At 39.8% G+C, this 17,576-nt stretch overlaps 1 protein-coding gene across 3 annotated transcripts in view; it reads right to left on the bottom strand.

Annotated features, from left to right (window-relative positions):
* The window catches only part of AGAP1 (ArfGAP with GTPase domain, ankyrin repeat and PH domain 1), a 387,788-nt gene that overhangs the window by 246,256 nt on the left and 123,956 nt on the right, over positions 1 to 17,576 (bottom strand). For all 3 annotated transcript variants that reach the window (XM_082314678.1, XM_082314680.1, XM_082314679.1), the window contains exons 2-3: positions 14,242 to 14,300; positions 5,358 to 5,445 (exon numbers count right to left, since the gene is read on the bottom strand). In XM_082314678.1, coding sequence (XP_082170804.1) covers positions 5,358 to 5,445; positions 14,242 to 14,300 — 147 coding nt within the window. The remainder of the gene's footprint in view (positions 1 to 5,357; positions 5,446 to 14,241; positions 14,301 to 17,576) is intronic.

The following is a 17,576-nucleotide window of genomic DNA, read 5'->3' as shown; positions in this document are numbered from 1 at the left end:
AAGAAGGGGACAAGAATCACTGTCTTACAGAAGGAAAAGGTTGTCCAGTTCTCCTGCAGCTCCCATGTTCCAATCAACCTGAAACACCAAACTATGATCCCCATCTCACACTTAAATCTCCTAGCACATCCAGGTATAAAGAATGTCAAAACATGGCATTCCTTTCCTGCCTTGCTTGTCTGAACACTTAATTTAACATAATGCAGGCAAGAAGGATCATATTTTTCTTTTTTTTTCAGAACAAGCTCCATTCTTGGTTTCATCTCAGAGCCCAGCAACTGAAGCATTAGAACTTTTCCATGAATGAAGCCAACTGGAAGGTTATCTAGGTTAACAGATTATGCTTGAAATTTTTGTATAGGTATTTTGTAAGAGTCTATGGCCAGACAAAAATCTCATGAGGGGATGCTGAACAAAAGCAGCTGAAATTTTGAAGCAGTCTTTCTCAGTCCTCCTTCCATAATTACACTCTGCTGAAGTAGCATGATATGGAAATATGCAAAAATTATGGAAAAATTCCATGATATGGAAATAGTTACTAGATAGAAACTGGAAAACATGGACATGCATCCCCCAGTGTGAACTTTCTACATGTTTTGGTAACAGGCTAGCAACTTGCTTTCATAGCAATCTCATTACATTCCTTCTTTAAGGGAAAGCTGAAGGTGACACTTTGTCAGTATTTAAATAATAAACATTAAGTTTTAGGACCATGCCTGTTACTCAAGTTACATCAACACTGTTCATTGTAGGTACTGAAAAAGTTAATCAGTGGAGGCTGCTGTAGTATAAAAGTATTTTTAGGTCAAGTTTGGAAAGAAAGCAAATCATCACAGCTTTCTGGAAAGCACATTAAGGCTTTACTCTATAGTGCGTACTGGGGGAACATATTTATTGTAGCCCTTAACGCATAAGAGACCTCTAACTGAAATTAAGTGGCACTTGAAACTTGATGCATCTTATCCTTCAGGGACACACTAAGGGCTCCAGTGCGGTGGTACTCTGCTGGGCTTGTAGCTCACCTGGGATGCAGCGGAGGCAGTGCTACAAAACCGAAGTGGCTAAACAAACCGCTGCGTCTCACTCGCACTACAGCGAGGCGACGGTCACAATACACCAACTCGAATAAAACCCCCAATGCAATAGCTTTCAACCCATTCTACCAATGAGAAAACGAACTAAAATGGGCTACAATTACAAATAGGAAATGGGAAAGAAGAAATCAAAAGCAATTGAATAACCTTATATCATATAAGGAATTAAAAAAATCCATAGATAAAAAAAATTACTGAGTGGTAAGAAAAGATACCAATTAGTGGCTAAAATAACCCTCCAAGAGCTTCCAATGTCTTTCTTTTGTACTGTGCGCTACAAGGGAAGCATAAGGATTATCAACCTAGAAGGTGGGAAACAAAGTATTGCAAAGTAGTACTATTGCAAAGATTCACATCCTGCATTTTCATTTATATTATATTCCTAAGTTCCTCCACTCAGATATACGTGAAATCTCCACCGGCTGCAATAGCTATTTGCTCCCCCAAGTCAGGGCGCTGGACTGCCTTTATGCTTTTAAGAGCAAAAAAATGTTTTACTCTACCCGGGGGGGGGGGGGGAGGAGAAAAATCTTAAATATACCCAAACGTTTACCTACTTAAAACATTTGTCCCTCATTTGAATGACAAAGTAGAGCAGATTGCCACTAGATAATCATCAATTCTCCAAAAAGTAGCAGCAAAAGAAGCAATTACCAACTTTAGGAAAAAAGTTACACTTTAAGTTACTTTAAGCCAGTCTCCTAAGCATACATTACACTGGAGACCTGCACCCATAAAACTTTTTCGAAGGTCACCAAAGATACAGCCAAACCAGTTGCTACACCTCTTGCAGTGGCTTTCTCCCTTCAGTTATACTATACAGCCACAGGTGCCACTACCTTAATCCTGTCTCCTCAGCAGGGAACCTGCTTCCTTTTTAACTCTCACTTCAACTATCCTGCATCTTCAAATTTAAGGGGATTTTGTTAATGTGACCTGAGCTCCCTTTCTTGGTTTTCTTAAACAGAAGATATACTGGCCATATTTAGCAGTTCATGGTCACACCAGTTGTCCTAGCACCTCACTGTACTTTGGCAGTGGGGTGGGAGAAAAAAAAAACCCTCTTTTTTCCTCATCCCAGCTGAGACCCCTTGGACCACAACCTATCTGGTTTTGGTTTTTTTGTTTTTGTTTTTTTAATTAGGCTCACTGGAAAAAAATATTGACATAATCATGATACGAATTAGGGTATTCACAGACACACCAGAGATGTGCAAAAGCCTTTAAGTCATGCTTCACGCCTCCGTGCCTTTTTGGAAACAAAAACCCAAACAGTAACAGAATACTCCTGACACTCACTATTCCTGTAAACTTCCAGTCACCTTGATCTGCAAAGTACGTGGTCTCAAATTCCATGCACACCATGTTTCATTTTGTTCCTCAGGTAGAATTAAATGGTGAAAAAAGATACCAGGTTACACACATCTTATTTGTTGTTTCAGCTATGTAAAAAACCCAGCACACTGTTTAGTAGTAGTTTTTCTTCCAATCACTTGGAAGGTTCCTAGAAGATCACAAATCACTAAAATACCCTACTTCCCATCACTTCTTTGTTGTATCATTACAGAAAAAAAATAGCAAGTCCCAGACTACTGTAATTCCCACTTGTTACAGGGCAATACATCATTTCTTTTCTTACATCAAAATACATCTGATTTAAAAAATGTGTCACACAGGAGTAGAGTTATGTGCATGTTAAATATGCAAAGGAAGAGTCTAAAAGTCAATTTTCTTCCCAAGACAAACTTATTCTTTGAGAAAACAAAGGTATTCATGTTACAATCACACTAGAGACTAAAATTAATTCTGAACAGAAATAAAAGTTGGACCAGACAATGAGAGAAAACTGTTTTACACTTTAATACCTCCTCTTGGTGGGGAGGTGGTGTCGGGCAGCAAGAGAAGTATCTCATCTTAAAAAAAAGAGCTGAAGGAAACATGAAACCATCTTTAATACTGAAGATTCATTTACCAGAATGCAGAAGCTACTTTTAAGGCCTACAGGAGATCTGGCACCTGTCTAATTCAGGGCAGGTTTCATGGTAATTGTAGCAATTTAGAAGGCAAAGGATAGCAGAAATAGCGGTCCCCAGTCATAATCACCATTTTCACATGAAGTACACATCCATCATTTTACCAATTAGATACTAATTATACGATGCCTGATAAATTTTGCTGTTAGTAAGCCATTTGAAGTCAGTAAACTTTGCTTTTTCTTAAATAGTCAAGCACCTGACACCTTAACGTCTGATATACAGACTATTCTTTATCCAATTTAACAATCCAGCACATTTACAATACTGCAGAACAGGAAAAGAGGAAGATCCGCATTGGTCTCCAACATAAAGGCTTACACTTAGCCTCGATTTATCAAAACCTGTGTTCCCATGCAGAATGTAAAAATCAGAAGTCCCGCACTGCAATGCAACAGAACCATCTGCACTGCTGCTGCATTTTCTATAGAACGGCAGCACATGGACTTAGCCTGCATGAGAAAGAAATAAAACACTAACAAATCATTACTACAGATGTTCACTAAGGATAGTTTATATGGGTTGAATTTCCTTTAATACTAACCTGATTAGAAATCTTGACCCTATCCCTTACAAGGTGAATTAGAGCTCTTAATTATTCCAGTTTTTCTACTGTTAATGAAATGCAATGGTGTCATTAGTGAGGCTTGTCAGCTACACTTATGTGCAAAGAAATGATTTGACACTGCTTTTGTAATCTAATCCTTTCAGGAAAAACAGTCGGAACGTCACTCAAGCACTGTAAATAAAAATCCTTGAAGACAAAGAGGACAGATGGCAACACTCTCAAGGAACACCATCTAAAATATTCATAGTTTAGGAGGAGATGACTGTTAACCCTGTGAATAATCAATGCATTTGAATCTTGCAAGAAAAAAAAAAAGAAAAAAAGAAAAAAAACCCAAAAAACAAAAAACCAAAAAACACAAAAATATTTTCTGTCCATGAAATGGGGAGAGAGATCTGTAGAGATACTCATTTTTGCTGAAGACTTGTATTCAGTGGATCTACATACTACATAACCACTTCTCGCTATCCAGGAGCAGCAAGCATAAATGGGATCTACACACAGTTTTGTTGCAAGGCTCAATTATCACCCCATCAGTCCTAGCTACAAAGCAGCAAAAACATTTAAGGCAAGCTTATAGACTGGAAGACTTCACTGTTACTGCAATTACACAAGAAAAGGCCTTGTCCATCCCTCCCTTTCCCTCTCCTCCGATTTTAACTACAACTCAAGACTGTTAAAATGTCAAGTACTATGCTTAATAGCTTCCTTTGGTAAGAGTTAATTTGAAACAAATGTTATCATAGATGCATGAAGCTACAAACTATTGCTGAAAAGACAACTACAGCAAGAGACAAAAACAGTGAGATGTACTAAAGACTTGAAATCAAAAGGAAACAAATCAGAATGATACACAAAACAAAGGGAAAACACTATAGTACAGAAACTGCTGTCTGTCTCTTCAAAACAAGAGCTGCCATGAAGACAATGTATAGTTACCTGCATCCATATCTGCAAAGAATGGAACAGCCAGTAAGGAAAAGAAGGAACCAGAAATTCAGTGTCTCAGAGTTGGATTTAAAAGTTCATAAGGAGAATACGTAAAAAAAAAAAAAAAAAAAAAAAAAAAAAAAATCAAAGAAGTATTAAGTGTAAGATACACCTCTATAAGGTACTATGATATTTTTGATTTCAAGCTATAAACTTGGATTAACGTTAAATACTACAAAGTTTTCACGTATAAATTAATTTTCTATGGTATAAGAACATTAAAAAAAAAAAAAAAAACTTCAAGACCAAAGATCTAATATATTAAACGAGGAACAAGTTACATCTTTAGTTTAGGCTTGTGAAGTTTTTTTGTTCTCCCAATATCACAAACCAAACAGCCTGATTCTGCAGAAATCCAGTACCAGATACAGTAACTGTGACTTTCAACAGCCAAATTGAAAGCAGTAGCACTACTGAGAGCAGTTAACTCTTCTCAATACAGGACTAGAAGTTTCCCATATGGACATGTACCGGATGCCAAGTAGTTATGAAAAAGCTAAAATTATACTTATTGTATATACTTATCTCAGTCTGGAGAATGTTAAAGGAAAAGTCTCCACGAATATTGAAATAGCAAATCAGATTCTTTACCGATTCATTTCTGCATGATTAAAAATGAATAAAGATGTAGGGTGGCAGGGGGGGATTAGTGAAATTTGCATATCCACGTACCTTCAGGTGATTCCTCTTGGACATATGTGCCAGTCAGGTACCGGTGTACAAGTGCAGACTTGCCACTTGCTAGGTTACCCACAATCCCCTGGAAAAAAAAGGAAAAAAGTTTTAACTGCAATTAATCCCTGTAAAAAGCAGTACATTCAAGCAAAATCTTAATGCAGAAATAACTTCTCTGCACTTGAGGAGAAAGCCCACACAATAGAAACACTCCCAAATATGCTGACAGATAAAGTAACTGCCAAAAAGCTAAGGCTAGAGCAGAGTATATACATGACAAAACGTATAAACCAAAATCAGTTTGTATTAGTAGCACTCCTTTATGCAGCTCGCCACTAATGCTAAGTGGGAACATCAGGCAACGCATAGACTTCAGGGAAGAAGCCTGAAGCTCTGAGCAAGCTTGTCACCTCTTTACTGAAAATTATAAACATATCAGTAAATTCTCATACCGGAAAATATCTCTGCAGGCTATCCACCACGTGATTCACATTGACTTGCTACTTAAGCACACACGAGATATATGGCTATAGACAGATCTTGGCATGTCCGCTATGACTTGTTGAAGTCCCTTGCTTTACCAAGAAGTTTACAACTCAAACCATCCATGCCCAAACATCTGCACTGGGAACATCTGACAACCGAACAGAAGTACTCAATCTTAAAGCATATGTGATTTTTCTGTTAAGCTGGTTAGCTAGCATTTGTTTTTAAACAACAGGCAGCAGTAATAGAATGTAGCCCAACACCACAACAGTCTTCTTCCCAGAAGTGCTCAAACACCAAAGACTGGAAGATTTGCTTTTTTTCCTTTTTGCTTTAAAAGGGGTGCGAGGGAGTTATGAAGCCTGCCACAATACCAAACAAGCCATCCCTTTCAAGCTGCAGCCTTGCATTGCTGGCCAGCACAAGTCCTGCCGATTTGTCCCCAGGCCTGACCATCAACCAGAAGCGGACAGACAGATGCAGTAAGCAAGGTCCAAGCCTGACTGCCTGCCCTGATCTGCATAATCTAGGGGACAGGAGGGTTTGGAGAACATACCTTCTCTATATTTTAAACAAATGTCCTTTTTTTTTTTTTTTTTTTTTTTTTTTTTTAACTTGCTCAGTTGTCATCTGCTTATTCAGATCTCCCTGTTGAACACAACTCTGAGGACACGGTGCTTACTCAGGTTTTGGGGGAGGAGATGGGAACTTATTTCATTCTTTAAAACATATCTAAGCCTAGTCTGTTCTTACATGTTTATCTTGACTCTAACCAAAAGGTTCAGAACATAAGATCCCTGGAGAGAGGATGAACTCCGCTGACCTGCCTGAGTTCACCAAACTGACAGAGGCGGCATGAAAAAGTTACACGTTAATGCACATTCTCTACTCCATTTTCTTAATCCTAATTGGTAAGAATCTATCCTCCTTACAAAAATTGCTTAAACCAACAGAGTGGTGCCACCTTAAACTAACCCAATGGCAGTTTTGGAGTCGGGGGGGGGGGGGGGAACAATTATTTATTCGTTACAACCTGGAACAACTTTCAATTAAGACAAGGGTAACAGTGCTGCAAAGAATGCCCACTTTATCTCTACAGCTGACGTGCAAGAACAGCTCAGATAAAGCAGCAACTTAGGCAGAGAGTAAATGGAAGGCAGTCTCACATCACCCTTCGGCCCCTATGATAGCATAAGCTTTAAGCATGATGGACAGCGGGGGCTACAGTGGAGGAAAAAAAACTCCAAGAAACCCAAAACAGATTTCAAAAGTAATATCAAACAAGAATAAACTGTGACCTAACTTCAGGGTGTGAGGGGCAGAAAAGGCAGGGAAAAGAAGAGACACCAGATCCCATGCTGGCCTAATGCTACAGGAAGCTTCGCCCTTGACTTGTTCAGATTAGCAGGAAAGAACTTGAACAGACAGAAAACAGTTTGTAATTTAAAAAAAAAAAAAAAAAAAGGACAAAAATAAATATGAAACAAGAAACCCACTATAAGCATAGTTGCTATCAAAGAGCAGTCCCACAAAAATAAGAAGGAAGCCACAGCCCAAGCAGTTGGACAACACATATCCGTTTATTGGGCTTTGAGCTGACTTTGAAGAGTGTTTAAACCAGCGTACCATACTGGAAGCTTTTAATACAACTTATAGCTAAGAGAAATTACAGGCCACGCTAGTACATACCGAGATATCTACATCTAAAAGTAAGCGCAAGATAAATGACAGAGGCAAACGCCACCTTTGCAGCTGACTAACCTTGCGTTCTCAGACCCCACGTCCATGGGACAACGCTCTCTGGAAACACACTGCAGAGCTTCATTCAGGTCAGGCCAAGACAAAACCATTTATCAGATCTCTTTTCCCCTTCAAGACTAGTGAGCTTTGCTTGGAACCCAGAAAAAAAGAAGTTACAGAAGATATCTTCTTAACAAGATGTACTTTTGCAACTTCACAGAAAAGAAAAAGCAACCAATAACTTCTCTAGGAAGAAGGGTAACTTCTACAGGTGCCTGACATCATCCACCTGATAAACCTCATCACATAGGATACTAAACACTAACAAGAAAAGGATACAGCTGATACCTCAGACCTCCTAAATGATTAGTATGCTCCACACACGCTGTTTTGCAAGCAGGTCAGACCTGCAACATGACCAAGGCTGTTGCCTCCAAGGTGCCCGCACTTCCTGGCTGAAAGCAAAGGTTTTGAAACAGAGCCTAGAAAGAAGGTCTCTTGGTTTGAGCAACTAAACATTTTGGGTACACAGATCATTTAAATCCTCTGGGCAATCTACTCAGGAAAAACTGGAACATGAGGTCACTATGACTTCCATGTTTTGCCAACAGGAGAGAGACGACAGCTGTGAGCGAGTGGTGAGGGCCCACGCGTGGTGGCATCGCACTGGCTTTAGTTTCCTGCGCATTCTGGCTCGACATCTTTCACCTTGAGTGCAAGCTATCAGGAGAAATGAAACCACTCTCTCTCCAGCATCCCCATTTTCAGAATTTTTCTTTCATCTCATAGATGCATTGGGAAAGTATGTGATGCGTCAATGAAAATTAAGTGACAAGACCTAAAGAAAACTTCATACAGAAATGAGTTGCTGTATTCAAAAGAGAATGTGAGTAGTGGACAGTAAGCAAAGACCTAAGATTCTGTACGGCACAAGAAAACACACAATATTGATTAGCTAATTTTTTTATTACACTGATCCCCAATTCTCCCATTGAATGTATGTATAGGGAAGATAGTCGGGGGCGGCGGGGGAGGGCACACCAGCTTGGGACTTCCATCTGCACATACAAAGAACAAAAACTAAAGCAATATTGCACTCACATCCAAATCCTGTATCTCCATTCTGAATGCTTGACTTAGCCACATTTCAGCTTTCTCCAATGTTCAACCAGAGAGGTAAGAGGAAGAAAATACCATCTCTAACGTGTGTCCCTTAACCCCAAAACATCAAGCAACTTCTGAAGTGAATGACTTTTCCCTCCTTTATATGCCAATAAACTATAGTAAGCTTGTCTACTCATGTGTTTCCCTAAACAAGCAAAACGTTCAAATAACCCTCCATATTTCTCAGGGAAAAGAAAAAAAAAACCAAAAAAAAACAAACCCAAACAAAAAAAACCAAAACAAAACCACCACCACCACAAAAAAAAAAAAAAAAAAAAAAAAAAAAAAAAAAAAAAAACCAACCACCCAAACAACACGATGCCTGAGGAAATCCTGTGAATAACAGCTTGGCCTTTGCACCCCTCCTCTTCTCACCACAGAACTGATACCCTCTCCCTTTCCATACAAAGAGGTGAGAGGTTACTTGCCACCTTCTTCCCTTCGCCTAGAACTACACATTTCTCACTGTTCGGGATTCACCACCACTCAAATAATTAAGATTTAGTGCATCAAAACTTATTTAACTTTTTTTTTTTTTTAATTAAATCAAAGTGGCCAAGACACAGTTTTCCAGATTTTAACAGCTTTCCAATTCCAATGCTAGTTGCCTGTTTTCTTCAGCACACAGCTCATCAGTAGGCTGTATTCACTACAGCAGCAGCTTCATCCCAGAGCAGAAGCTGAACACCACATTCCCAAGGCAAGCATCCCCCTCTCCTTCTTCCCCACCAGCTCTATACTATGACAGTCTGGGCCAAAAATGGCACACAAACCAAAAACGCTATCTGTAAATCAGTAGATTAGATGTACCTCTGCAGATAAATAGCCAGGCTAAGGGCCTTTCTGAGCCCCACAATTTCTGAAGAATTGGAAAGCAAGCAAGCTTCACATGGGTTTACTAGGAAAATGCTGACAGAGTGTTTTGTGTTCTCGTTTTAGAAGCAGTAGCTCTAGACCTTTAGAAACAAGATACCAAAGCTGTTTCTGACCTACCTTGGAGCAAATCAGTGGAGCATACCAGTATAGCACCAACATGTCCACCAAAAACCCTCCATTATATCTGGAGATATAATCACTCACACAAACACCTTCACAGCAGATACTGAAACCTTCACTTACAAGTGATTAGTCCTGTATGTATGCAAATTAATGCTATTTTATATTATACCAGTGCCAAAAACATAACCAGTCAGAGGGCAAAACTTCCAGCATCAACTTGGGCTCCAGTGAGAGCTAACATGCAATGTCCTTTGCTCATGGCTGGGATGTGTTACCATATTTAGTCAGAGACTCCAAATATTTGAACAACATATAGTGATGTAAGAATACAATTTTATATATATTTTTTTCCCAAGCATCCCAAAGACCATATCAGCATATGCAATTTTACAGCACTTCAGGTTCTCCAGTATGTTCGTCCTTGTAGGCACCCAGAAAGACAAAGGTGCCTGGCCAGAAGAGCATTATTAAATGTGATGCTAAAAAACTGATGCAGATAGCAGGGATCACGAAGAGCAAGATGTGTATTTCAATTAAGAAAACAGTTCACTAATGCATGTAGTAAAACTAGAGCCTTCTTCCTGTAAAATATGCTATTAAAAACCATGCACAATCCTCAAAGAGAGGCAGTGTATTTTATCCCTCTTTCTCCTTTTATTCATTTCCATAAGTTGCCTCAAGACTAAGACCAAAAAGTGTTGGCATTTTAAAGATAATGTGGGACTGATCTTCTTGATCAGAATATTCAACTGTTTCTTAACAGAGAAGTTCTTGGATTTATATTTTAGATCAGTTTCAACCTACCCACGGAACTGACAAAAGTTCTTTAGGAGCTGACATGGTAGAAAAAGCGAACATGAAAAAGGCATTAACACAGTTAAGTTTTGTATTGGAGCACTAATGTTAACTTCTCAAAAATAACATGAACCCAAAGCAAGTTTCCTCAAATCTGACTATAAAATCTACATTTGCAGCACAGCTTTATTTTTCCCTTAGACAACTACTTCAGAAAGTATGCAGGAGACATCTGCCTCCTCCTCCGCTTCTCGTTTGGTAAGAGAGAGGATTCCTTAAGATCTCACCTCAGTGCCTGCATTTGAAGAGACAAGGCAGCCATCTCTTTTCTACCAGATACGAAACCAGTACATCAAATCAAAATCTAGCAGAATCAGCCTTCATTGTTCAGTGCAGTGCTTGGTATTACTGCTCTGGGTATCTGCACACTATTAACCTCTGAAAACTAGGAGCAATAAAATTTACACTGGAAAAAATCTGACTTCTAATACAATTTCTGTCTTAATCAGGATTAATACTTGTTTTAAGGATGATCCCCTCACAGTATGACAAATATGCCAGCATGTTTTTACAGTAGTCATATTCCTGTCTCCCATATTTTATATACAAACAATCTGAGTAATTTCTGTTTATTAATGGATACATACGAAATGCACAAAGTTATGACAAGCATGTTACAGAACAAAAATACCACCCTAAACCAGTTCAGAAACAAGAAAATTCAGCTAACAAGGCTACAATGCAATGCCCTGTCAGTTATGACTTGTGCAACACTGAATCATTTATTTGCATGTGCCAGACATACTGTAAAATAAATCCAAACCACTATGCCCACATCCTACTAAAGCCTGTTTGTAAAAGTGCATAAATGTATTGATGGCATTTGGCATTTTAAAGGTATCCAGCACAGAAGCCTGACTGCACTTTGCATATTTTTTGGAACAAAGTAAATGATTTTGTCCAAAACAGTCTTGTATTTATTCTGCCTAACACATTCTTGTTGTATATTTGGATAAACGTGATCCAGGAATACCACCATCACTCAGGAAAGGAACTGGTCTCACCCAGCTGGCCTAGCACACTCTTGACCATAACAGAAGCATCAATATCCATAAGTAAATCTCTGTGATAGTATTTGATCAGCAGAAACAAATGTCCTTCGGGGGGGGGGGGGGGGGGGGGGGAATCAAGGTCAATGTGTATTCCTAAAAAAGGAGGCAGAGGGAAAGACTAGTATTTTCCTCAAAAGTATGTTGAAAAATACATCCATCGGCTTTCCTTTACTGCAACTCTATGTGCTTCCTCTGCTCTCCCAGAGCCCATTTCTATTCCCCTTAAATTCCTGTAGAGCCTAAGGGTATAACAACAGCTGCTATTAAAAAAAAAAAAAAAAAAAAAAAAAATCCAAACAACCAGCTCAATTTAAGGACCTCCCAGCCTCTGTATAGAAGACTATCTCTCCCAGTGAGCTACTAACCATCTTCTCCTGCAGACTACAGCCCGCTCAATCAGCTAAAGCTGGTGCTCCTTCATAACCTTGCAACATTAAGCCTCACCTCCTCATGTGCACTGCTGCACTGTACAGTGACGGGAGCAAATACTCCATGCTTCTCATGCTTCCGACATCCCCAACATGGCCACAAGCTAAAGCAACGCACCCACAGTTACCCTTAGTGGTGAATGTAATGATAGCGCTATGGCAGAAGAGGCAGGTTTAGCTTTTAGCATGACCCTTTCCTTCCTCAGCCATAAGCAAGAGCCAACGATAAGGCTGGAACCAGGGGAACGACACAGAGATGAGTCCCTGCACCAACTCCTTCCTAAGGGCAGATGTATAGGAAAGGCAGAGCAGATTTCAGGTGGAGCTCCTAATTTGCCCTTCCTGCTGGAGCACAAGTTCACAGCCACAGCTGGTGCTGCTAGCTTCAATAATTTGCAGTGGTATAATCAAATTATTATTTTTGTAATGGTAAGAGTTCTGCTTTTATCCAGGATTATACAAACTGAAGCCTTGGATGGCTCATGCATGCTGACCGCTTCAAATCAATTTTCTACAGCAGCCACACAGCAGCAGTTTATTTTCCTACCACTGGTTCAGACAACATGGGGACAAGATACCCAGGTCAAGTATTCACAAAACGCAGCCACGGTATCACAGAAATGCCTGTACTCTGAGACCACTACCTAATGCTCGGCAATTGTGTTCTGTATTACAACACATAGTAACTGCAGCTTTGGTCTCACCTGCAAGCCCTAAGTTTATTGGTGGGTGTTGTGAATTAGTAGGGCTAAGAGAAGGGGAAGGGATGAACAAGGAAGCCCTCTGCAGATCCTTAGCATAAGCTAGCTAATACCACAGTGGACTGGACTCATATCCAACCAACGCTTTCCAGTCCTAAATTCTTAGTATTTTATTCTGCAAGGTATTTTGGGAGATATTTGTCTTCCAAATTACACAATCAATTAATCTGAATCTGGTGACCCTTTGCAGGCCCTTATTGTATTATACAGTTACATCCACTGACTACCATATTTCTCTTCTACTTACCTTGTGCACTGCTGAAATCAAAACAGAAACATAACTGTAGTCACGAGGAAGATGCTTCAATTAAAATGCCATTTTGCGTAAGTGCATTTGTCATGCTAAGTTTGACCTATGCTTTGTCTCACCTCCATAAACACTATTATCAGCTCAGATTCAGAAGAAGACATTTACCACATGAGAAGAGGACCAGTGAAGCTTGGCCCCAGTCACCCGTTCTTAAATTCAGATGCTTTTGCCTGATTCACTTTGCCACTCAGGAAATGGGTGTTTGGATTGAAGCAGCTCATCCAGTTACAGCTGGACCACAGGAGCTGAGCACAGATGCCTGCCAAAGGTATTACCAAGTTCTGTATTTTGGGTACCACAGTCATTTTGCAGGGTTTGAGAATTTGATTGTGTTTAATTAAATCTGGACTTCCACGTGGTAAACATCACAGCAATCTGGCCTCAACAACTCGGTGCTGCTGGCTTGACAAGCTGCCAGTTTGATATCCACTACGAGGAGGTTTCAGCCCTCGTCTCCAGCCTCCAGGTTCATAACACTTAAAAGGGCAAATCTGGGAAATTCCCCCAATCTGTCTCTGTGCTACTTTTGCCTTTCTTCCACATATATGGAAAATGGCTCAGCCAAGGGAAAAGTTACTGTAAGCAGCTATTAAATCACTGTTTATTCTTATAGTAAAATGTAGTTTTTGAATCACTATATGAATGTTCAAAATATTTTTTTTTTTAATTCAGTACAAATTCAGTAAAATTCTTTTAAGAGAGGGAGAAAAGACATTTGGTCCTTGAAGAAATTGTGAAAAATTATTACAGTGAGATAAAAGGAGCTTTATACATCATCTGCCAACTACCCCCTCTTACAGAAGTGTAAGACTTCCCTACTGAGACCACCACCCTAGGAAGCTGGTTCATGTAGCCAAACAAGTCAAAACAGCAATAAAATACAAATAGATCTTTGAAGCATGATTATAAAAATAGAAGATACATAAACTTCATAAAGATAGTTCTGTTGAAGAAAATTGCTTTACTTTTTAAAGTTGTTTTCTATATTTTTTTCCCCAATAGTAGATTAATGAAGCTTAGAAGATTTTCACTTGTGCATAACATTTTCAGGATGTTTTTCAGAGATGGAAATAAATATAAACTCACCACTTTCAGTTCTGGTACAGATCGGCTTAGTGTCCATTCCTGGCTATTTACAAAGGCATCTGTAAAAATGGACAACATTCACAAAATCAGTACAATGACATTTAATGGTCTGCCGCACAGAATTTCATGCTAAGGCTTTGGGCACATGAGAACAAAAGTCACACTCCATCTTATGAGACTGACAGTCTAACGTGAAAAACACTAGGGGTTTGGATGAATTATACAAAAATTCAAGAATACCAGAAATGACCATGTTGCAGAATGGATGCACTCTCTGTAGCAAGTCTAGCTCTATCATCTCCACCGGCATTAGCAAGCTCAAACTAACTCCAGTCCTTCAGGGTTGTGAAAAGACTCTTCCAGTCTGTACACGGCTAAACTGCTTCCCATCCACCATGATACATTTCTTCTCTACAAGAAAAGCCTTGGACTGCTCATCACACTAAATGTCAATAACTGTGGTTACCACCATCAGCAGTAACTTCTCCACCCAGGTAAACAAGAATATTTGTCTCTTCTAAAAACATCTATTTTTTTACTGCACATCATACTTAATGTCAACAGCTGCAACTACAGCATCAGTGGTAACATCCCTGCCAGGTAAGGGAGAATATCTATTTATTCTAGAAACATGCTATTTTTCAGTAGCACAACTTGGAGAGAAATAAACCACAGAGCCATTTACGATAGAACTAAATAAAAACTACTGGGGGCAGGAAGGGGTTGATTCCTGGAAAACTGGAAAGTTAAGTTCATCATTGCTCCCAATGGAAATGAAGTCCTTAGGGCTGCACCCAGGTCCAACCTCACTGACAATTCCACACACAAAAAAAAGAAACAAGGCTCCATTTTTCTACCTCCATTTATCATTTTGTTCCTTCTGTAAAGGTCTAGTCAACTGAAAGCAAACAGATAATCATGTTTCCATTACAAATCCAAGCAGCGTTACTCCGAATCCTGATTTAACCCTCCCCAAAACCATGCAAGCCCGATGAATGACTGCATGTCACATGCACGCAGGAATGCTCCTACCAAGCAGATGAGATGCAACTCCACGGGAATTAAACAGCACTGAATTGAAGTAGCCCCAGCGTTACAGAGTCAATTCCCAGCTACAGAAAATAACAAGTGAAAAGTTATGCCTGACCACGTTGTCTGTAAGCAAGCAAAGGTTTTGCAAGCCATTGCTTCCCCTCTGATACACCAATCAGGAGAGGAAGAAGGCTATTTCATTATATCTTTTGATCCACAGAATAAAAAATTTGGAAGCAATTTCCCACCCCAGATGGTATCCTCACTAACTGAAGAAATTGTCAGCTGTAACCAAGTTTTCCCACTGCCTAACTAAAAACAATCTCAAAGCAAACTTGTATTTTGCATTGTATCTCTATTCCCCACTACATATACTACTTTTGCTCAATATTACAAAGACATCAGCCGTGAATTTGGAAGCTTTCTCCATCTTTATCACATCGCTTCACATTTCAGCTACAAATAGAAGCTTGGGTGTACTAGCACGACGTGTATTTACATGAAAACACTTTGAAAAAAAGTGAGTATTTTGGTATATTACAATCTTGAGCTGCCTCCCACTCACTCACTGGAAGGAGAAGGAAAACCAAAGGCTCAGATTAAGATGATCTGAAGACTTGAGTTAACCTTTTGGTATTCCAGCTGCAAGAGAAGTCATTATGGCCATCAGGCTGCTGTTGCATGATCTGAAAAAGTCCAATTTGATCAAAACCTGAAGTCCTAGGTTTATGACTACATGGGATGGGGCTGTACCCCAGTTAAAACAAGTGTCTTGTGTTAGTCAGGCCTGACCACAAAGCAGCACACAAATCATCTTCCCGCAACCCAATCCTTGTCAATTCTGTTTTACCTTGTAAAGGTTTAAGAAAGCAAATAGTGCTTGTAAGTATTTTTCTTTTTTCCTCCATGATCATATCAGCATTTCTTACCATAGAAGAAAACCCAAGGATTACTAAATATGCTTGGGAAAAGCAAAATAAGCATTTTAGAGCTAAATATTACTATTTCAATTAATAGGTAACAATGACTTGAAGCACTACAAAATGGTGAAAATGAACAGCACCTTCTAGTTACCACCTCATCCTGAGCTCAAAAAGAGCTGTTTATGTTGAAGCAGCAGGCAAGCATTTGTCAAACATCATCACAGTCTCAGACCAAACAAAGGCTCCAAGCCAAGAAAGGGAAAGGTGGGGACAGAAAGGATGGCAAAGTATGAACTGTGCTTTGAGAGACCCGATGAAGCGAAAAAAACATCTCAAGAGCTGTTGCAGCCCTCTTCTCCAAAAACATTCCTCCTTTTTAAGTAATTCAGTGCAGCTGGAATACATATTATTTACTTCATTGCTTAGAAACTACTACATCAGCATAGAAAAAGGCTGCACCAGGTCAGGGCAAAGATTCAGCTATGGCAGTATCCTTTTACTACAGCAGAGATCAGAAGATGATACTCAGTAAATAACAGGAGACCCTTGCAGCGGAATCTGTTTTTCCTGTAGACCAACAGCAATTGAGTTCAATGACTTCCCAAGCCAAAGGTGTCCCGCCATTTAAATGGGCAGGGACACAGGATTCACCCAGGGTAGAGATACCTGACCTGAGCAGTCACTACCCTGTTTTCTTGCTTCCAGCCAGAAGACAATCTGAAAACCAGGAACACATGAAAATGCAAGTCTTGGACCAGAGGAGTCAGGAAGATCTTTCTGTAGTGTGCCCAGCCGAAAATAACTTGAGATGCAGACAAAGCAGCAACAATTTCAATTCAGGAACACTGAATATAAGACCTGCTCTAGGAGCCTTACGATTAAGGCACTCAAAAGGGACCACAACTTGGTCTAGATGTTTTCCTGCCTTCCTGTGTGAAGGAAGATCTTTCCTTACTGTGAGCAAGGGAAGGTATCAGATCACTACAGTGTGGATACGAGTGCCCAAACTGAGGTGACAAGCGGTGCCTTGGGTTCCTTGCCTGGTGTAGACGGCAGAGTCAAACATACAACCCCCTTCTGACTGCCTCATTCCAGGTCCCAGAGCTTCTCCAACAGCTGTAGAGCAACAAAACTGCAGGAATCAAAACGCCTCCAGAAACCTGCAATAGCCTTTAGCATAAGAGGAATCTTTCCCTAACTTGTCCTGACAGTAAACTATCAATTCTCATGGTTTTGCTTTGCACTGTTGTTGATTTGGGAAGCAGTGGAAAAGGAGAAGAAATTCTCATACAACCCAACCATGACAGGACAGAACTGACCGTAATGAGAAGCCAACGAACCAGAGTTCCTTTCCACACAAACCTACTTCTTCAGGGCATA

Source organism: Platalea leucorodia, assembly GCF_965183815.1.
Source record: "Platalea leucorodia genome assembly, chromosome: 5".
NCBI classification, from domain to species: domain Eukaryota; kingdom Metazoa; phylum Chordata; class Aves; order Pelecaniformes; family Threskiornithidae; genus Platalea; species Platalea leucorodia.
Note: the sequence above shows the minus strand (reverse complement) of the source record. Positions and strands in the feature narration are given on the sequence as shown.